Here is a 20,460-nt window from a genome sequence, read left to right on the forward strand (position 1 = left end):
TGGATTTAGTTTTTAAAACATACTACACAATAGCTGTTTTGTTTTGAGCGAGTTAGATATGTCATGCTATTGCTATTTTGTTCATGACCTAGTTGCCCAAGAATAGAGTGTGTTGTGTAAGAGGGACTAGTTTATATATTGTTCAGAGTGTGTTGTGTAAGAGGGAATAGTTTATATATTGTTCAGAGTGTGTTGTGTAAGAGGGACTAGTTTATATATTGTTCAGAGTGTGTTGTGTAAGAGGGAATAGTTTATATATTGTTCAGACTGTGTTGTATAAGAGGGAATAGTTTATATATTGTTCAGACTGTGTTGTGTAAGAGGGAATAGTTTATATATTGTTCAGACTGTGTTGTATAAGAGGGAATAGTTTATATATTGTTCAGAGTGTGTTGTGTAAGAGGGAATAGTTTATATATTGTTCAGAGTGTGTTGTGTAAGAGGGAATAGTTTATATATTGTTCAGACTGTGTTGTGTAAGAGGGAATAGTTTATATATTGTTCAGACTGTGTTGTGTAAGAGGGAATAGTTTATATATTGTTCAGACTGTGTTGTGTAAGAGGGAATAGTTTATATATTGTTCAGACTGTGTTGTGTAAGAGGGAATAGTTTATATATTGTTCAGAGTGTGTTGTGTAAGAGGGAATAGTTTATATATTGTTCAGAGTGTGTTGTGTAAGAGGGAATAGTTTATATATTGTTCAGAGTGTGTTGTGTAAGAGGGAATAGTTTATATATTGTTCAGTGTGTTGTGTAAGAGGGAATAGTTTATATATTGTTCAGAGTGTGTTGTGTAAGAGGGAATAGTTTATATATTGTTCAGAGTGTGTTGTGTAAGAGGGAATAGTTTATATATTGTTCAGAGTGCGTTGTGTAAGAGGGAATAGTTTATATAATGTTCAGAGTGCGTTGTGTAAGAGGGACTAGTTTATATATTGTTCAGAGTGTGTTGTGTAAGAGGGAATAGTTTATATATTGTTCAGAGTGTGTTGTGTAAGAGGGAATAGTTTATATATTGTTCAGAGTGTGTTGTGTAAGAGGGAATAGTTTATATATTGTTCAGAGTGCGTTGTGTAAGAGGGAATAGTTTATATATTGTTCAGAGTGCGTTGTGTAAGAGGGAATAGTTTATATATTGTTCAGAGTGTGTTGTGTAAGAGGGAATAGTTTATATATTGTTCAGAGTGTGTTGTGTAAGAGGGAATAGTTTATATATTGTTCAGAGTGTGTTGTGTAAGAGGGAATAGTTTATATATTGTTCAGAGTGTGTTGTGTAAGAGGGAATAGTTTATATATTGTTCAGAGTGTGTTGTGTAAGAGGGAATAGTTTATATATTGTTCAGAGTGTGTTGTGTAAGAGGGAATAGTTTATATATTGTTCAGAGTGCGTTGTGTAAGAGGGAATAGTTTATATATTGTTCAGAGTGTGTTGTGTAAGAGGGAATAGTTTATATATTGTTCAGAGTGTGTTGTGTAAGAGGGAATAGTTTATATATTGTTCAGAGTGTGTTGTGTAAGAGGGAATAGTTTATATATTGTTCAGAGTGTGTTGTGTAAGAGGGAATAGTTTATATATTGTTCAGAGTGTGTTGTGTAAGAGGGACTAGTTTATATATTGTTCAGAGTGTGTTGTGTAAGAGGGAATAGTTTATATATTGTTCAGAGTGTGTTGTGTAAGAGGGAATAGTTTATATATTGTTCAGAGTGTGTTGTGTAAGAGGGAATAGTTTATATATTGTTCAGAGTGTGTTGTGTAAGAGGGAATAGTTTATATAATGTTCAAACTTAACGAAGCACTGGGGGCAAAAAAACCCAGACCCATGGAAATGTGTGTTGGAGACCCAAATGTGTGTGTGTTGAAGACCCATGGAAATGTGTGTTGGAGACCCATGGAAATGTGTGTTGGAGACCCATGGAAATGTGTGTTGGAGACCCAAATGTGTGTGTGTTGAAGACCCATGGAAATGTGTGTTGGAGACCCAAATGTGTGTGTGTTGAAGACCCATGGAAATGTGTGTTGGAGACCCAAATGTGTGTGTGTTGAAGACCCATGGAAATGTGTGTTGGAGACCCAAATGTGTGTGTGTTGAAGACCCATGGAAATGTGTGTTGGAGACCCATGGAAATGTGTGTTGGAGACCCAAATGTGTGTGTGTTGAAGACCCATGGAAATGTGTGTTGGAGACCCATGGAAATGTGTGTTGGAGACCCAAATGTGTGTGTGTTGAAGACCCATGGAAATGTGTGTTGGAGACCCAAATGTGTGTGTGTTGAAGACCCATGGAAATGTGTGTTGGAGACCCAAATGTGTGTGTGTTGAAGACCCATGGAAATGTGTGTTGGAGACCCAAATGTGTGTGTGTTGAAGACCCATGGAAATGTGTGTTGGAGACTCAAATGTGTGTGTGTTGAAGACCCATGGAAATGAATGTATCAGAGACCCATGGAGGTGTGTGTGGAGACCCATGGAAATAGTGTGCGTGTGTTGGAGACCCATGAAAATATGCTTTTGTTGGAGGCCCTTGGGAATGTGTTTGAGACCTGTGGAATGTGTACATTGGTGATGGAAGGACATATGTGTGTTGAAGAACAGTGGAAATGTGTGTGTCAGAAATCCATGGAGGTGTGTGTGTGTGGAGACCCATGAAAATTGTGTGTGTGGAGACCCATGGAAATGTGTGTGTGTTGGAGACCCATGGAAATGTGTGGTTGGAGACCCATGGAAATTCTGTGTTTGAGACCCATGGAAATTCTGTGTTGGAGACCCATGGAAATGTGTGTGTTGGAGACCCATGGAAATGTGTGTTGGAGAAATGTATGTAGGAGACCCATTGAAATGTGTGTTTGAGACCCATGGAAAAAATGTGTACGTGTTGGGAGACCCATAGAAATGTGAGTGTGCTGGAGACCCATGGAAATGTGTGTATGTAGAAGACACATGGAAAGAATGTGTATGTAGAAGACACATGTAAAGAATGTGTATGTGTTGGAGACCCATGGAAATGTGAGTGTGTTGGAGACCCATGGAAATGTGAGTGTTGGAGACCCATGGAAATGTGTGTGCTAGGACCCATTGAAATGTGTGTATGTAGGAGACCCATTTAAATGTGTGTTGGAGACCAATAGAAATGTGTGTTGGAGACCCATAGACGTGTGTGTGTGTGTGTTGGAGACCCATGGAAATGTGTGTGTTGGAGACCCATGGAAATGTGTGTATTGGAGACCTTTGGAAATGTGTGTGTTGGAGACCCATGGAAATGTGTGTGGAGACCTTTGGAAATGTGTGTGTTGGAGACCCATGGAAATGTGTGTGGAGACCCATAGAAATGTGTGTTGGAGACCCGTGGAAATGTGTGTGGAGACGTTTGGAAATGTGTGTGTTGGAGACCCATGGAAATGTGTGTGGAGACCCATAGAAATGTGTGTGTTGGAGACCCATGGAAATATGTGTGTAGACCCATGGAAATGTGTGTGTTGGAGACCTTTGGAAATGTGTATGTTGGAGACCCATGGAAATGTGTGTGGAGACCCATAGAAATGTGTGTTGGAGACCCATAGAAATGTGTGTTGGAGACCCGTGGAAATGTGTGTGGAGACGTTTGGAAATGTGTGTGTTGGAGACCCATGGAAATGTGTGTGGAGACACATAGAAATGTGTGTGTTGGAGACCCATGGAAATGTGTGTGTTGGAGACCCATGGAAATGTGTGTGGAGACCTTTGGAAATGTGTGTGTTGGAGACCCATGGAAATGTGTGTGGAGACCCATAGAAATGTGTGTGTTGGAGACCCATGGAAATGTGTGTGGAGACCCATAGAAATGTGTGTGTTGGAGACCCATGGAAATGTGTGTGGAGACCCATAGAAATGTGTGTGTTGGATACCCATGGAAATGTGTGTGGAGACCCATAGAAATGTATGTGTTGCAGACCCATGGAAATGTGTGGGGGAGACCCATGGAAATGTGTGTGGGAGACCCATGGAAATGTGTGTGGAGACCCATGGAAATGTGTGTGTTGGAGACCCATGGAAATGTGTGTGGAGACCCATAGAAATGTGTGTTGGAGATCCATGGAAATATGTGTGGAGACCCATAGACATGTGTGTGTTGGAGATCCATGGAAAAGTGGTGTGTGTGTTGGATACCCATTGAAATGTGTGTGGAGACCCATAGAAATGTATGTGTTGCAGACCCATGGAAATGTGTGGGGGAGACCCATGGAAAAATGTGTGTGGAGAACCATAGAAATGTGTGTCTGTGTCTATATTGGAGACCCATAGAAATGTGTGTCTGTGTCTGTATTGGAGACCCATAGAAATGTGTGTCTGTGTCTGTATTGGAGACCCATAGAAATGTGTGTGTGTTGGAGATCCTTGGAAATGTGTGCGTGTATGTATGTACTGGAGACCCACATGGAAATGTGTGTGTGTATGTATGTACTGGAGACCCACGTGGAAATGTGTGTGTGTGTGTATGTACTGTAGACCCACATGGAAATGTGTGTGTGTATGTATGTACTGTAGACTCACATGGAAATGTGTGTGTGTATGTATGTATGTATGTATGTACTGGAGACCCACATGGAAATGTGTGTGTGTATGTACTGGATACCCACATGGAAATGTGTGTATGTATACATATACTGGAGACCCACGTGGAAATGTGTGTGTGTATGTATGTACTGGATACCCACATGGAAATGTGTGTGTATGTATGTTCTGGAGACCCACATGGAAATGTGTGTGTATGTACTGGATACCCACATGGAAATGTGTGTGTATGTATGTACTGGAGACCCACATGGAAATGCATGCGTGTATGTATGTACTGGAGACCCACATGGAAATGCGTGTGTGTATGTATGTACTGGAGACCCACATGGAAATGTGTGTGTGTGTGTACTGGAGACCCACATGGAAATGTGTGTGTGTGTGTGTGTACTGGAGACCCACATGGAAATGTGTGTGTATGTATGTACTGGAGACCCACATGGAAATGTGTGTGTATGTATGTATTGGAGACCCACATGGAAATGTGTGTGTGTATGTATGTACTGGAGACTCACATGGAAATGTGTGTGTGTATGTATGTATGTATGTACTGGAGACCCACATGGAAATGTGTGTGTATGTATGTACTGGAGACCCACATGGAAATGCATGCGTGTATGTATGTACTGGATACCCACATGGAAATGTGTGTGTGTATGTATGTACTGGAGACCCACATGGAAATGTGTGTGTGTGTGTGTGTATGTATTGGAGACCCACATGGAAATGTGTGTGTGTATGTATGTACTGGAGACTCACATGGAAATGTGTGTGTGTATGTATGTATGTATGTACTGGAGACCCACATGGAAATGTGTGTGTATGTATGTATTGGAGACCCACATGGAAATGTGTGTGTATGTAGTGGAGACCCACATGGAAATGTGTGTGTATGTATGTACTGGAGACCCACTTGGAAATGTGTGTGTATGTATGTACTGGAGACCCACATGGAAATGTGTGTGTGTATGTATGTACTGGAGACCCACATGGAAATGTGCGTGTTGGCTTGCAGCACGCAGTCGCAACAAGAAGCGGCGTGGTGGGGAGGAGCTGGTGTGCCCCGTGTGCAGTGAACGCATGACGTGCACCGCCGAGGAACTCACTGTGCATGTGGACCTGTGTCTGAAAAAGGTGGGTCACTGTGAGTGCCGCAGTTTGAAGATGGTCGGCGGTACTGCCCCGAAAATGGAGTATGGCTGCCAACATGTGTAGGTAAAATATGAAAACAGTCATGCATGTAAAAGCCCGCTTGTGCATGCATATGAGTGAATGTTTGAGTTGCAGTCCATGAATCAGAAGGAGGAGAAGAAAGGGGCTTTGAGCAAGTAAGTCAGTGAAGTGCTCATCTCTACATCCTCTTACAGTGGTTTTACTGTCTTCAAACAGCCTTTACTCCATGTTGTGATAGTTACCTTTTAGGCTCTGTTTTGAAATTAGCTGTAGTGAGTATGTTTTGTATGTGTGTGTGTTGGAATATTTGTTTGTTATCCTTTTTGGTTGTTGTTGCTTTTTTGTTGTGGGCGTTTTTGACAGTTCTTGCAATAAGGTATGTTTTAGATTTGAATGGATTATCATGATGATTAAAATAAGTTTGATTGTGCAAATGTCTCTAATTGATTTGATTTATCATGACTGAAAATCTGAAATCAAGTTCGGAGCAAATGTTTCTGATTTGATTGGATTTGTCATGAAGATTGGAATGATTTTGATAATGTTGATACATTTCAATTTTTAATATCTCTATCAAAAAAATTGTTTTTCTTTGTCACGATTGAAGTCATGGTGTCACCTCTCTGACCTCACCAGCACTGACAGTATCAACAGTTACTGGGGAGGGGAGTGGGGGAACACTTGCTTTGTCCACTTGTGTTTTTCGAAGTGCCTGGGTGTCGATCCTTGACCGATACGAAGCTCTTTAGTTCGCAGAGATCCTGACAAAAATGTCGTTACATGCGATAATTTTGGTGGGAGTTCATCGGTGAATTAAAAAACAAAACAAAAAGAGTTGGAGTTAGCTGGTATTTTTGGTGGGAGATTTGGGGGGCAAAGGGGAGGTTACCTACTTCTGGGAGGTTATCGGCCGTAGCTACTTTCGTTTTCTCCACATAGGCGGGTAGTAGTTTGCACAGGACAGGAATGTCAGACCCCTGCCGGAGTCTGCACTAGTGGGTCACGGTAAGTAAGTTACTTAAACGTAATTTTAGATAGAAACTTTCCTTTCAGGAGGAGGGGCTGAGGGTCACGTGACCTGTCTGTGGATCAAGAGTTTGATTCCTGGTTGGACTTTTCTCAGCTGGGTTCTGTCAGACATTGTAGTGAACAGTTCAGGCAGGACAGCAGCGAGAGCAAACTGAAGAATCAAGCAAGGTCCACATGGACTACTTTTTCTCAGCTGGGTTCTGTCAGACATTGTAGTGAACAGTTCAGGCAGGACAGCAGCGAGAGCAAAGTCAAGAATCAAGCAAGGTCCACATGGACTACTTTTTCTCAGCTGGGTTCTGTCAGACATTGTAGTGAACAGTTCAGGCAGGACAGCAGCGAGAGCAAACTGAAGAATCAAGCAAGGTCGACATAAACTTTCATTGACCGAGATTTGAACATTATATCCATTGATTATTCGGGACCGATGTCGAGCTGTTTACTGCACATCAATCGAGATTCAGTGCCCAGCGCCGGCCTTTCAGCTTCGTTTTTCTTAATACTTCCTGGTTTGTTGGTTTGTGAAAGGTGTGTGTGTGTGGGGGGGGGGGGGTATTTTTTTGTTTTGTTTTTAAGTCTGTCTTTTTTTTCTTTTTTTTTTTTTTTTCAGCAGAAACAGGGGGAGGAGGAGGAAGAGGAGGCGATGGTGGACGTGGAGGGAGAGGGGGAGGGGGAACAGTACGAGGAGTACACGTGGGCGGGACAGACCCGCATCCGGGCTACCACCATGCTGGAGGGAGGGTTTGCTGGTCAGTGTGTGTGTGTGTGTGTGTGTGTCTGCCTGTCTGCTGGACTGTGACATATATACATCCACTGTTCTGTTGTCCCCACATTATTACCTGCTGCTGGTTAAAACATTTTGGCTTTGTGAATATCCGGATTGAATCAGTTCCTTTGCTGGTCAGTGTGTGTGTGTGTCAGCCTGCCTGTCTGCTGGACTGTGACATATTTTCATCCACTGTTCTGTCTTCCCTACATCTTGTCTGCTGCTGGTTAAAACATTACATTTTTTTGGCTTTGTGAATCTCCGGATTGAATCAGTTTTTTTCATGATGTAGGCCATTGTTTGCTGTACATTTTGGAGTGGTCAGACTTGGCGATTGATGCAGTGAAAGTAGCGAAAAACAAAGGTGAAAATCGGCTTTTTTTTTTTTTTGCTTTTTTTTTTTTTCCAGTTTTTAATGTTTTTTTCCCCTGTTTTTTTCTCACACCCAGTGAATAAAACAACAAAATGCACTTATTTAGATGCAACTTTTATTTGGAAAAAAATACATCAGGCATGTTTCTTGACTTTTATTAAAACAAACTAAATCATAGTCCCACATCGTCATTTTTCATCATTTTTCACCAAAAATCCATGCCCAGCACCACCTGAAACAAGTGAGTCAAAAGGGTCACTTAGGCGTTCATGGCCATAGTCAGGATAGTGGCAGTGAAGTCTTATTGGCTGTGTCTGTGGTTATAGTCATGATAGTGGCAGTGAAGTCTTATTGGCTGTGTCTGTGGTTATAGTCATGATAGTGGCAGTGAAGTCTTATTGGCTGTGTCTGGGGTTATAGTCATGATAGTGGCAGTGAAGTCTTATTGGCTGTGTGTGGGGTTAGTCAGGATAGTGGCAGTGAAGTCTTATTGGCTGTGTCTGGGGTTAGTCATGATAGTGGCAGTGAAGTCTTATTGGGTGTGTGTGGGGTTAGTCATGATAGTGGCAGTGAAGTCTTATTGGCTGTGTCTGGGGTTATAGTCAGGATAGTGGCAGTGAAGTCTTATTGGCTGTGTGTGGGGTTATAGTCAGGATAGTGGCAGTGAAGTCTTATTGGCTGTTTCTGTGGTTATAGTCAGGATAGTGGCAGTGAAGTCTTATTGGCTGTGTGTGGGGTTATAGTCAGGATAGTGGCAGTGAAGTCTTATTGGCTGTGTCTGGGGTTATAGTCAGGATAGTGGCAGTGAAGTCTTATTGGCTGTGTCTGGGGTTATAGTCGGGATAGTGGCAGTGAAGTCTTATTGGCTGTGTCTGTGGTATAGTCATGATAGTGGCAGTGAAGTCTTATTGGCTGTGTCTGTGGTATAGTCATGATAGTGGCAGTGAAGTCTTATTGGCTGTCTGGGGTTATAGTCATGATAGTGGCAGTGAAGTCTTATTGGCTGTGTCTGGGGTTATAGTCAGGATAGTGGCAGTGAAGTCTTATTGGCTGTGTCTGGGGTTATAGTCATGATAGTGGCAGTGAAGTCTTATTGGCTGTGTTTGGGGTTATAGTCAGGATAGTGGCAGTGAAGTCTTATTGGCTGTGTTTGGGGTTATAGTCAGGATAGTGGCAGTGAAGTCTTATTGGCTGTGTCTGTGGTTATAGTCATGATAGTGGCAGTGAAGTCTTATTGGCTGTCTGGGGTTATAGTCATGATAGTGGCAGTGAAGTCTTATTGGCTGTGTCTGTGGTTAGTCAGGATAGTGGCTGTGAAGTCTTATTGGCTGTGTCTGGGGTTATAGTCAGGATAGTGGCAGTGAAGTCTTATTGGCTGTGTGTGGGGTTATAGTCATGATAGTGGCAGTGAAGTCTTATTGGCTGTGTGTGGGGTTATAGTCATGATAGTGGCAGTGAAGTCTTATTGGCTGTGTGTGGGGTTATAGTCAGGATAGTGGCAGTGAAGTCTTATTGGCTGTGTCTGGGGTTATAGTCAGGATAGTGGCAGTGAAGTCTTATTGGCTGTGTCTGGGGTTATAGTCATGATAGTGGCAGTGAAGTCTTATTGGCTGTGTGTGGGGTTATAGTCATGATAGTGGCAGTGAAGTCTTATTGGCTGTGTGTGGGGTTATAGTCAGGATAGTGGCAGTGAAGTCTTATTGGCTGTGTCTGGGGTTCTTGGCCGCTGCCAGTTAACCCATTCAATCCGAGAGAATTCACAGCCTCGGAAGACTTCAATGCTATGTTGATGCGGAAAAAGAAACACAGAGAAAATACACTGTTTTTCCTTCAAATTACATGTGGACACATCTGGAAATAGTGTGGAAATTTGTTCCCTTTCTTTGCAGTTTATGCATATATATATATATATGCAGGAACATGAAAACATTTTTAATGAGACGAACTTAGTCACCAGAGCAATGCTTGGGTTCAGAGCTCAATGAGTTAAAGGCTGAGTTTAAAGGTCCACTTGCCTTTCATGCCTATATGGGCAGTGAACATGTTATCCAGGGTGTGTGGCCATCAGTCATTGGAAGGTGGTGCAGTGAACATGTTAATCAGGGTGTGTGGCCATCCAGGGTGTGTGGCCATCAGTCATTGGAAGGTGGGGCAGTGAACATGTTAATCAGGGTGTGTGGCCATCCAGGGTGTGTGGCCATCAGTCATTGGAAGGTGGGGCAGTGAACATGTTAATCAGGGTGTGTGGCCATCGGTCATTGGAAGGTGGGGCAGTGAACATGTTAATCAGGGTGTGTGGCCATCAGTCATTGGAAGGTGGGGCAGTGAACATGTTATCCAGGGTGTGTGGCCATCAGTCATTGGAAGGTGGGGCAGTGAACATGTTATCCAGGGTGTGTGGCCATCCAGGGTGTGTGGCCATCAGTCATTGGAAGGTGGGGCAGTGAACATGTTAATCAGGGTGTGTGGCCATCAGTCATTGGAAGGTGGGGCAGTGAACATGTTATCCAGGGTGTGTGGCCATCAGTCATTGGAAGGTGGGGCAGTGAACATGTTAATCAGGGTGTGTGGCCATCGGTCATTGGAAGGTGGGGCAGTGAACATGTTATCCAGGGTGTGTGGCCATCAGTCATTGGAAGGTGGGGCAGTGAACATGTTAATCAGGGTGTGTGGCCATCAGTCATTGGAAGGTGGGGCAGTGAACATGTTATCCAGGGTGTGTGGCCATCAGTCATTGGAAGGTGGGGCAGTGAACATGTTAATCAGGGTGTGTGGCCATCAGTCATTGGAAGGTGGGGCAGTGAACATGTTAATCAGGGTGTGTGGCCATCGGTCATTGGAAGGTGGGGCAGTGAACATGTTAATCAGGGTGTGTGGCCATCGGTCATTGGAAGATGGGGCAGTGAACATGTTAATCAGGGTGTGTGGCCATCCAGGGTGTGTGGCCATCGGTCATTGGAAGATGGGGCCCAGACCTGTCCTTTCTCTGTTTGGTCGTTGGACACATGGCATGACCCACTGTTCTGGTGGATACGACAAATGAGTGGTTCTGTTTGGTTGTTGGACACATGGCATGACCCACTGTTCTGGTGGATACGACAAATGAGTGATTCTGTTTGGTTGTTGGACACATGGCATGACCCACTGTTCTGGTGGATATGACAAATGAGTGGTTCTGTTTGGTCGTTGGACACATGGCATGCACCACTGTTCTGGTGGATACGACAAATGAGTGGTTCTGTTTGGTCGTTGGACACATGGCATGACCCACTGTTCTGGTGGATACGACAAATGAGTGGTTCTGTTTGGTCGTTGGACACATGGCATGACCCACTGTTCTGGTGGATACGACAAATGAGTGGTTCTGTTTGGTTGTTGGACACATGGCATGACCCACTGTTCTGGTGGATACGACAAATGAGTGGTTCTGTTTGGTTGTTGGACACATGGCATGACCCACTGTTCTGGTGGATACGACAAATGAGTGGTTCTGTTTGGTTGTTGGACACATGGCATGACCCACTGTTCTGGTGGATACGACAAATGAGTGGTTCTGTTTGGTTGTTGGACACATGGCATGACCCACTGTTCTGGTGGATACGACAAATGAGTGGTTCTGTTTGGTTGTTGGACACATGGCATGACCCACTGTTCTGGTGGATACGACAAATGAGTGGTTCTGTTTGGTCGTTGGACACATGGCATGACCCACTGTTCTGGTGGATACGACAAATGAGTGGTTCTGTTTGGTCGTTGGACACATGGCATGACCCACTGTTCTGGTGGATACGACAAATGAGTGGTTCTGTTTGGTTGTTGGACACATGGCATGACCCACTGTTCTGGTGGATACGACAAATGAGTGGTTCTGTTTGGTTGTTGGACACATGGCATGACCCACTGTTCTGGTGGATACGACAAATGAGTGGTTCTGTTTGGTCGTTGGACACATGGCATGACCCACTGTTCTGGTGGATACGACAAATGAGTGGTTCTGTTTGGTCGTTGGACACATGGCATGACCCACTGTTCTGGTGGATACGACAAATGAGTGGTTCTGTTTGGTTGTTGGACACATGGCATGACCCACTGTTCTGGTGGATACGACAAATGAGTGGTTCTGTTTGGTCGTTGGACACATGGCATGACCCACTGTTCTGGTGGATACGACAAATGAGTGGTTCTGTTTGGTTGTTGGACACATGGCATGACCCACTGTTCTGGTGGATACGACAAATGAGTGGTTCTGTTTGGTCGTTGGACACATGGCATGACCCACTGTTCTGGTGGATACGACAAATGAGTGGTTCTGTTTGGTTGTTGGACACATGGCATGACCCACTGTTCTGGTGGATACGACAAATGAGTGGTTCTGTTTGGTTGTTGGACACATGGCATGACCCACTGTTCTGGTGGATACGACAAATGAGTGGTTCTGTTTGGTCGTTGGACACATGGCATGACCCACTGTTCTGGTGGATATGACAAATGAGTGGTTCTGTTTGGTTGTTGGACACATGGCATGACCCACTGTTCTGGTGGATACGACAAATGAGTGGTTCTGTTTGGTCGTTGGACACATGGCATGACCCACTGTTCTGGTGGATACGACAAATGAGTGGTTCTGTTTGGTCGTTGGACACATGGCATGACCCACTGTTCTGGTGGATACGACAAATGAGTGGTTCTGTTTGGTTGTTGGACACATGGCAGGACCCACTGTTCTGGTGGATACGACAAATGAGTGGTTCTGTTTGGTCGTTGGACACATGGCATGACCCACTGTTCTGGTGGATACGACAAATGAGTGGTTCTGTTTGGTTGTTGGACACATGGCATGACCCACTGTTCTGGTGGATACGACAAATGAGTGGTTGAAGTGCTGGATTTTATTTTTAAATCTGATGGTCCTGGGTTGGAATAAGGGTCACAGCACCTGGTGAGTTAAAGGTGGAGATATGTTCTGCTCTCTGAGGTCAGCAGCAGACCTGCCAGTGCCTAAAGCCCCATTGTGTGTACACACATGTGGAAAATGAAATGTGTACGTCGAATATCCTGTAATCCATGTTAAATGTTTGGTGGGTTATGGAAACAACAGAGTGCCCAGCGTGTACACTCCCGACAATAAGAGAATGGCTGCCAACATTGCAGGGTAAAAACAATCAAGCATGTAAAAGTCCATGATGCAGAAATTGTCAGACAGAAACTGAGAAAGACATGTGTCTGCATCCATGCAAGTGTAGATGCATGTTTAAGCACCCACAACCACACCCACACCCTCACAAACTGTACACACTCACACATGCACACATGCACATCCATTCAACCCCACCCCCACACACACACAAAGAAAAACTCTCAGTCTCACACTCACACACACACACACACACACACACACAGGGACCCAAGATCTGAGAGAGAGAGAGAGAGAAGATGATTGTAATCTATGTTTTCTCTGTCTGATGTGTTCACACTTCCACAGGCTCCGGTTTTCAGACCAGCAGTTCCAAGAGAATGTCGGATGACGAAGGAGACTTGGATGTTGACGGTGACGACACTGAAGAATATGGCGAGCCTCAGTATCCTTTGCGCCCTCACTCCACCCATGAGAGATGCAGGGGCTGTTCCAGTATAAACAGTATTCCCACATATAGTAGAGAGTTTTCTTCACACACTTTGTAAAACTTTCAGTATAAACAGTATTCCCATATACAGTAGAGAGTTTTCTTCACACACTTTGTAAAACTTTCAACTGGCTTGTATACATTTCACCTGGTCTTTCAACACTGTTATCGACAAAACTGATACCAGATAAATTTTGGGATGGACAATCTGTGAGTGAAAGGTGACTCCGTCCTGAAGTGGCGACCACCCTGGAGGCGCGGTTTGAACCTGCTGAGGACCAGGAAAGGAGAAAAAAAAAGAAGAAAAAAAGACGGCAATACAAGGACATCCAGGAGTCATGACCTGGGTGCAGCCCGGCCCCCTTGGAGTGTAAGGAGTTAAGGGCCGAAACACTTGACTGAGGGGGGCTTCTTCTCTGAAGACATTGTACTGTCCAGCTCTCCCTAGAGTTTCTTATCACAAAGTGAGTAACTCAGTAAGTGTAATTTAACAGCATTGTTCAGCTCTCCCTAGAGTTTCTTATCACAAAGTGAGTAACTCAGTAAGTGTAATTAAACAGCATTGTCCAGCTCTCCCTAGAGTTTCTTATCACAAAGTGAGTAACTCAGTAAGTGTAATTAAACAGCTCTCCCTAGAGTTTCTTATCACAAAGTGAGTAACTCAGTAAGTGTAATTAAACAGCATTCTGCAGTCCTGAGATTTTTTTTTTTTCTCTTAGTTTGTATTTCTTAAACTTAGCTGATCTCAGTCCTTTCTGATTTTGGTTTGTCATGTGAATTGCTTTAGCACAAGGCTTGATAAGCAATTAACTAATCAGTTCAATGTGATGTATGCATTGCATTTGGTCTTTTAGCTTATCTGCCATGACTGTAATGTATACTTAGCATTGACAGCCACGTAACTGATGTGCTTTGTATGTACATACATAAATGTTTAAAAAAAAATATCCTTAACTGTAACAAGATTTACGGAGAACGACTTGATACCTCTGACTTCAGACGAACCCATGGAAGACAGAGAACAACAGGTGTTGTTGAGAGAAGCGTTAACATCGTGAGTGATGATGATTCTGCCTTTGGGTTTTCAAAGCATTGACTGATATTGTACTATTCCATGCCGGCTTGAGAGCTGTCGTTTCAATACTTTACTACTGCACACATGACTGAGTTAAGGTGTGGGTCTGATTTGTTAGACTGGATTCTTGTTGAATACTTTACTACTGCACACATGACTGAGTTAAGGTGTGGGTCTGATTTGTTAGACTGGATTCTTGTTGAATACTTTACTACTGCACACATGACTGAGTTAAGGTGTGGGTCTGATTTGTTAGACTGGATTCTTGTTGAATACTTTACTACTGCACACATGACTGAGTTAAGGTGTGGGTCTGATTTGTTAGACTGGATTCTTGTTGAATACTTTACTACTGCACACATGACTGAGTTCTGGTGTGGGTCTGATTTGTTAGACTGGATTCTTGTTGAATACTTTACTACTGCACACATGACTGAGTTAAGGTGTGGGTCTGATTTGTTAGACTGGATTCTTGTTGAATACTTTACTACTGCACACATGACTGAGTTAAGGTGTGGGTCTGATTTGTTAGACTGGATTCTTGTTGAATACTTTACTACTGCACACATGACTGAGTTAAGGTGTGGGTCTGATTTGTTAGACTGGATTCTTGTTGAATACTTTACTACTGCACACATGACTGAGTTAAGGTGTGGGTCTGATTTGTTAGACTGGATTCTTGTTGAATACTTTACTACTGCACACATGACTGAGTTCTGGTGTGGGTCTGATTTGTTAGACTGGATTCTTGTTGAATACTTTACTACTGCACACATGACTGAGTTAAGGTGTGGGTCTGATTTGTTAGACTGGATTCTTGTTGAATACTTTACTACTGCACACATGACTGAGTTAAGGTGTGGGTCTGATTTGTTAGACTGGATTCTTGTTGAATACTTTACTACTGCACACATGACTGAGTTAAGGTGTGGGTCTGATTTGTTAGACTGGATTCTTGTTGAATACTTTACTACTGCACACATGACTGAGTTCTGGTGTGGGTCTGATTTGTTAGACTGGATTCTTGTTGAATACTTTACTACTGCACACATGACTGAGTTAAGGTGTGGGTCTGATTTGTTAGACTGGATTCTTGTTGAATACTTTACTACTGCACACATGACTGAGTTAAGGTGTGGGTCTGATTTGTTAGACTGGATTCTTGTTGAATACTTTACTACTGCACACATGACTGAGTTAAGGTGTGGGTCTGATTTGTTAGACTGGATTCTTGTTGAATACTTTACTACTGCACACATGACTGAGTTAAGGTGTGGGTCTGATTTGTTAGACTGGATTCTTGAAACATTGCTGAGTGCCTTTGTTTGAACTCTTTTGTCGCAGTAGGTGACTTTAGTCGACCAGACAGTGCAGCACCGTAGGTGACTTTAGTCGACCAGACAGAGCAGCACCGTAGGTGACTTTAGTCGACCAGACAGAGCAGCACCATAGGTGACTTTAGTCAACCAGACAATGCAGCACCATAGGTGACTTTAGTCAACCAGACAGAGCAGCACTGTAGGTGACTTTAGTCGACCAGACAGTGCAGCACCATAGGTGACTTTAGTCAACCAGACAGTGCAGCACCATAGGTGACTTTAGTCGACCAGACAGAGCAGCACCATAGGTGACTTTAGTCGACCAGACAGTGCAGCACCATAGGTGACTTTAGTCAACCAGACAATGCAGCACCATAGGTGACTTTAGTCGACCAGACAGAGCAGCACCATAGGTGACTTTAGTCGACCAGACAGAGCAGCACCGTAGGTGACTTTAGTCGACCAGACAGTGCAGCACCATAGGTGACTTTAGTCAACCAGACAGTGCAGCACCATAGAATAGAATATGTCTGTATTACCAAGTGTACCGGGGTCACAAGGAATATTGGGGGATGTGGGGTGGGGGGGGATAGTACATAAAAAGGTACAAAGATAAATCGAAAATATATACACAAACACAGATACAGTAGAATTTAGGATACATACATGTGCATATCACACACACACACGCCCGCGCGCACACGCACGCATGCACACACATGCACATGCATGCACACACACACACATGCATGCACACACATGCACGCACGCACACACACACACACATGCATGCACGCACAGAGCAGAAGCTGCATATTACATGGGGATGGTGCTGATGACTAGATCTTCAGGTAAATAGTTGTTGATTGCACAGTTCTTTCTAATCATACTGGATTTGTTCGAGAGACAGGGCATTGACTGCTTTGGGGGAAAAGCTGTGGGTGAAGCGATTGGTTTTCATCCTTAAACTTCTGTACCATCGACCAGAGGGGAGCATCTTGAAAATCCCAAAAGCTGGATGTGATTCGTTTTGGCTGATTGATTTTGTTTTTTTATATTTTTAGGTAACTTTAGTTGACATTGAGGAGGCTCATGTTAAAAGGACCGTTTTTCACATTGTAACAAAACTTGACAGCAGCAGCCAGTTTCCCACCAAAAGAACAATGACAAACCTTTGCCCCCTGACCATGTTTGAGGTGAACAAACTTGAACATTCAGAGCATTGTATCAAAAATATTTGGTGCTAGGGAGTGGGTTTTTAACCCGGTGTTCGGTTGTCTGTGTGTGTGTGTGTGTGTCTGTGTGTCCGTGGTAAACTTTAACATTGTCATTTTCTCTGCAACTACTTTGTCAGTTGACACCAAATTTGGCATAAAAATAGGAAAAATTCAGTTCTTTCCAGTCATCTTGTTTAAAACAATATTGCGCCTCTGGGATGGGCACAAAAAAAAAATAAAGAATGAAGCCTAATTGTATGCAAACTGCATTTACTGTTATATTTATATTTTTTGTATTCTCTAAACTTGGCACTTTGATCTGATGTTCTGACCCAACAGCTAGAGCAGTCATTATTATCATTTTTTGTTCAAACAGGAATTTCTTTTGCTAAGCATGGAAGTTTTATTTATTTTGCAAACGTTTTGGTGCAGATAGTAAAAAAAGGGAATTTACTCTGTAATGCTAGGGGGAGTTAATTTGCTTTAAACTGATCTTTCTCATCTTAAACATTACATTTTGAAACAAGAGAGGCAAGGCCTTCAAGACTCACTTATGATGCACTTTTTAAAAAACATCCAAGCTTTTTATGTATTGAGTATAATTTCAAAATGTAATGTTTAAGATGAGAAAGATCAGTTTAAAGCAAACTCAGTCCCCCAGCAGAGTAATTTCCCTTGTTCTACTGCCTGCAGCAAAACGTTTGCAATAAACAAAACTTTCATGCTTAGCAAAAGAAGTTCCTGTTTGAACAAAAAATGAAAATAATGACAGATCTTTTGTTGAGTCGAATATCAGATCAAAGTGCCAAGTTTAGAGAATATAAAAAATATAAATATAACAGTAAATACATTATACTCAATACATAAAAAGCTTGGATTTTTTTAAAAAGTGTATCACAAGTGAGTCTTGAAGGCTCTGCCTCTCTTGTTGTTTTTTTTTTTTTTTTCTCACACAGAAACATGGCAGTGAAAGATTTAAGACAGAAGGCAGCTTTAAGATGAGTGATTCGATGTGAAATGTGACATGATTTTTGTGCTTTTTCACTTTTTGTGTCTTCCTGGTTCTGTTTTCCTTTATCTACCTGGTTCTTTCCCATGGGTAGGGAGTGTTTCTGTGTCCCATGGGTAGGGAGTGTGTCCCATGGGTAGGGAGTGTTTCTGTGTCCCATGGGTAGGGAGTATGTCCCATGGGTAGGGAGTGTTTCTGTGTCCCATGGGTAGGGAGTGTAGGTAGGGAGTGTTTCTGTGTCCCATGGGTAGGGAGTGTTTCTGTGTCCCATGTGTAGGGAGTGTTTCTGTAGGGAGTGTTTCTGTGTCCCATGGGTAGGGAGTGTTTCTGTGTCCCATGGGTAGGGAGTGTTTCTGTAGGGAGTGTTTCTGTGTCCCATGGGTAGGGAGTGTTTCTGTAGGGAGTGTTTCTGTGTCCCATGGGTAGGGAGTATGTCCCATGGGTAGGGAGTGTTTCTGTGTCCCATGGGTAGGGAGTATGTCCCATGGGTAGGGAGTGTTTCTGTTGGGAGTGTTTCTGTGTCCCATGGGTAGGGAGTGTTTCTGTGTCCCATGGGTAGGGAGTATGTCCCATGGGTAGGGAGTGTTTCTGTGTCCCATGGGTAGGGAGTGTTTCTGTTGGGAGTGTTTCTGTGTCCCATGGGTAGGGAGTATGTCCCATGCGTAGGGAGTGTTTCTGTAGGGTGTGTTTCTGTAGGGAATGTTTCTGTGTCCCATGGGTAGGGAGTGTTTCTGTGTCCCATGGGTAGGGAGTGTTTCTGTGTCCCATGGGTAGGGAGTGTTTCTGTAGGGAGTGTTTCTGTGTCCCATGGGTAGGGAGTGTTTCTGTGTCCCATGGGTAGGGAGTGTTTCTGTGTCCCATGGGTAGGGAGTGTTTCTGTGTCCCATGGGTAGGGAGTGTTTCTGTGTCCCATGGGTAGGGAGTGTTTCTGTAGGGAGTGTTTCTGTGTCCCATGGGTAGGGAGTGTTTCTGTGTCCCATGGGTAGGGAGTGTTTCTGTAGGGAGTGTTTCTGTGTCCCATGGGTAGGGAGTGTTTCTGTGTCCCATGGGTAGGGAGTGTTTCTGTGTCCCATGGGTAGGGAGTATGTCCCATGGGTAGGGAGTGTTTCTGTGTCCCATGGGTAGGGAGTGTTTCTGTAGGGAGTGTTTCTGTGTCCCATGGGTAGGGAGTGTTTCTGTGTCCCATGGGTAGGGAGTGTTTCTGTGTCCCATGGGTAGGGAGTATGTCCCATGGGTAGGGAGTGTTTCTGTGTCCCATGGGTAGGGAGTATGTCCCATGGGTAGGGAGTGTTTCTGTGTCCCATGGGTAGGGAGTGTTTCTGTTGGGAGTGTTTCTGTGTCCCATGGGTAGGGAGTATGTCCCATGCGTAGGGAGTGTTTCTGTAGGGTGTGTTTCTGTAGGGAATGTTTCTGTGTCCCATGGGTAGGGAGTGTTTCTGTGTCCCATGGGTAGGGAGTGTTTCTGTGTCCCATGGGTAGGGAGTGTTTCTGTGTCCCATGGGTAGGGAGTGTTTCTGTAGGGAGTGTTTCTGTGTCCCATGGGTAGGGAGTGTTTCTGTAGGGAGTGTTTCTGTGTCCCATGGGTAGGGAGTGTTTCTGTGTCCCATGGGTAGGGAGTGTTTCTGTAGGGAGTGTTTCTGTGTCCCATGGGTAGGGAGTATGTCCCATGGGTGGGGAGTATGTCCCATGGGTAGGGAGTGTTTCTGTGTCTTCTTCGTTCATGGTCTGCAGCTCCCACCTTCACTCGCGTGTACATGAGTGGGATTTTATGTGTATGACCGTTTTCACCCTGCCATGAAGGCAGCCATACTCTGTTTCCAGGGGTACATGAGTGGGATTTTATGTGTTTTTTTTTTTCTTTCTTTTTTAATTTTTAATTTTCAATTTTTTAGCAACTTGGATAATACAGTTTGATTGTTTGTGCAACAAAAGGTTTTGCTGTCATATTCGCTGTGAATGTTTGTTTGCATGTCCATTGTCGATAAACAAACAAAAAAAAGTCACAACCAATCTGCTGAAAAGCTTGCCTGACAGCTTGGGTCTTGGAAGCGGCTGCTTTTGAGAAATCATTTTGCACACAGGCGAGTCTGAAGAATTGAGAAATGTTTGTTCCAGAGACACACAGCGTGCTTCTGGGCGAGCTGAGAAGACATGTTCAGCAGGGGACCCCACTCCAGGCACTTCACAGAGTGACCCTGCCCTGGATGTCAGTCACAGGTAACCATTGTGACAAGCAATTTATGGTCAACATGCACTTCACAGACTGACCCCGCGCTTGATGTCAGTCACAGGTAACCATTGTGACAAGCATGTATGGTCAACATG

At 43.7% G+C, this 20,460-nt stretch overlaps 1 protein-coding gene across 2 annotated transcripts in view; it reads left to right on the forward strand.

Annotated features, from left to right (window-relative positions):
* Nucleotides 1-20,460, forward strand: part of LOC143294766 (E3 ubiquitin-protein ligase Rnf220-like) — a 35,761-nt gene that overhangs the window by 11,122 nt on the left and 4,179 nt on the right. The window contains exons 7-11 of one of the 2 annotated variants that reach the window (XM_076606237.1): nt 5,566-5,684; nt 7,363-7,501; nt 13,374-13,470; nt 14,480-14,569; nt 20,251-20,352. In XM_076606237.1, coding sequence (XP_076462352.1) covers nt 5,566-5,684; nt 7,363-7,501; nt 13,374-13,470; nt 14,480-14,569; nt 20,251-20,352 — 547 coding nt within the window. The remainder of the gene's footprint in view (nt 1-5,565; nt 5,685-7,362; nt 7,502-13,373; nt 13,471-14,479; nt 14,570-20,250; nt 20,353-20,460) is intronic. The other variant, XM_076606238.1, reaches the window with a different exon arrangement.

This window comes from Babylonia areolata, chromosome 20, assembly GCF_041734735.1.
Source record: "Babylonia areolata isolate BAREFJ2019XMU chromosome 20, ASM4173473v1, whole genome shotgun sequence".
Lineage (NCBI taxonomy): Eukaryota > Metazoa > Mollusca > Gastropoda > Neogastropoda > Buccinidae > Babylonia > Babylonia areolata.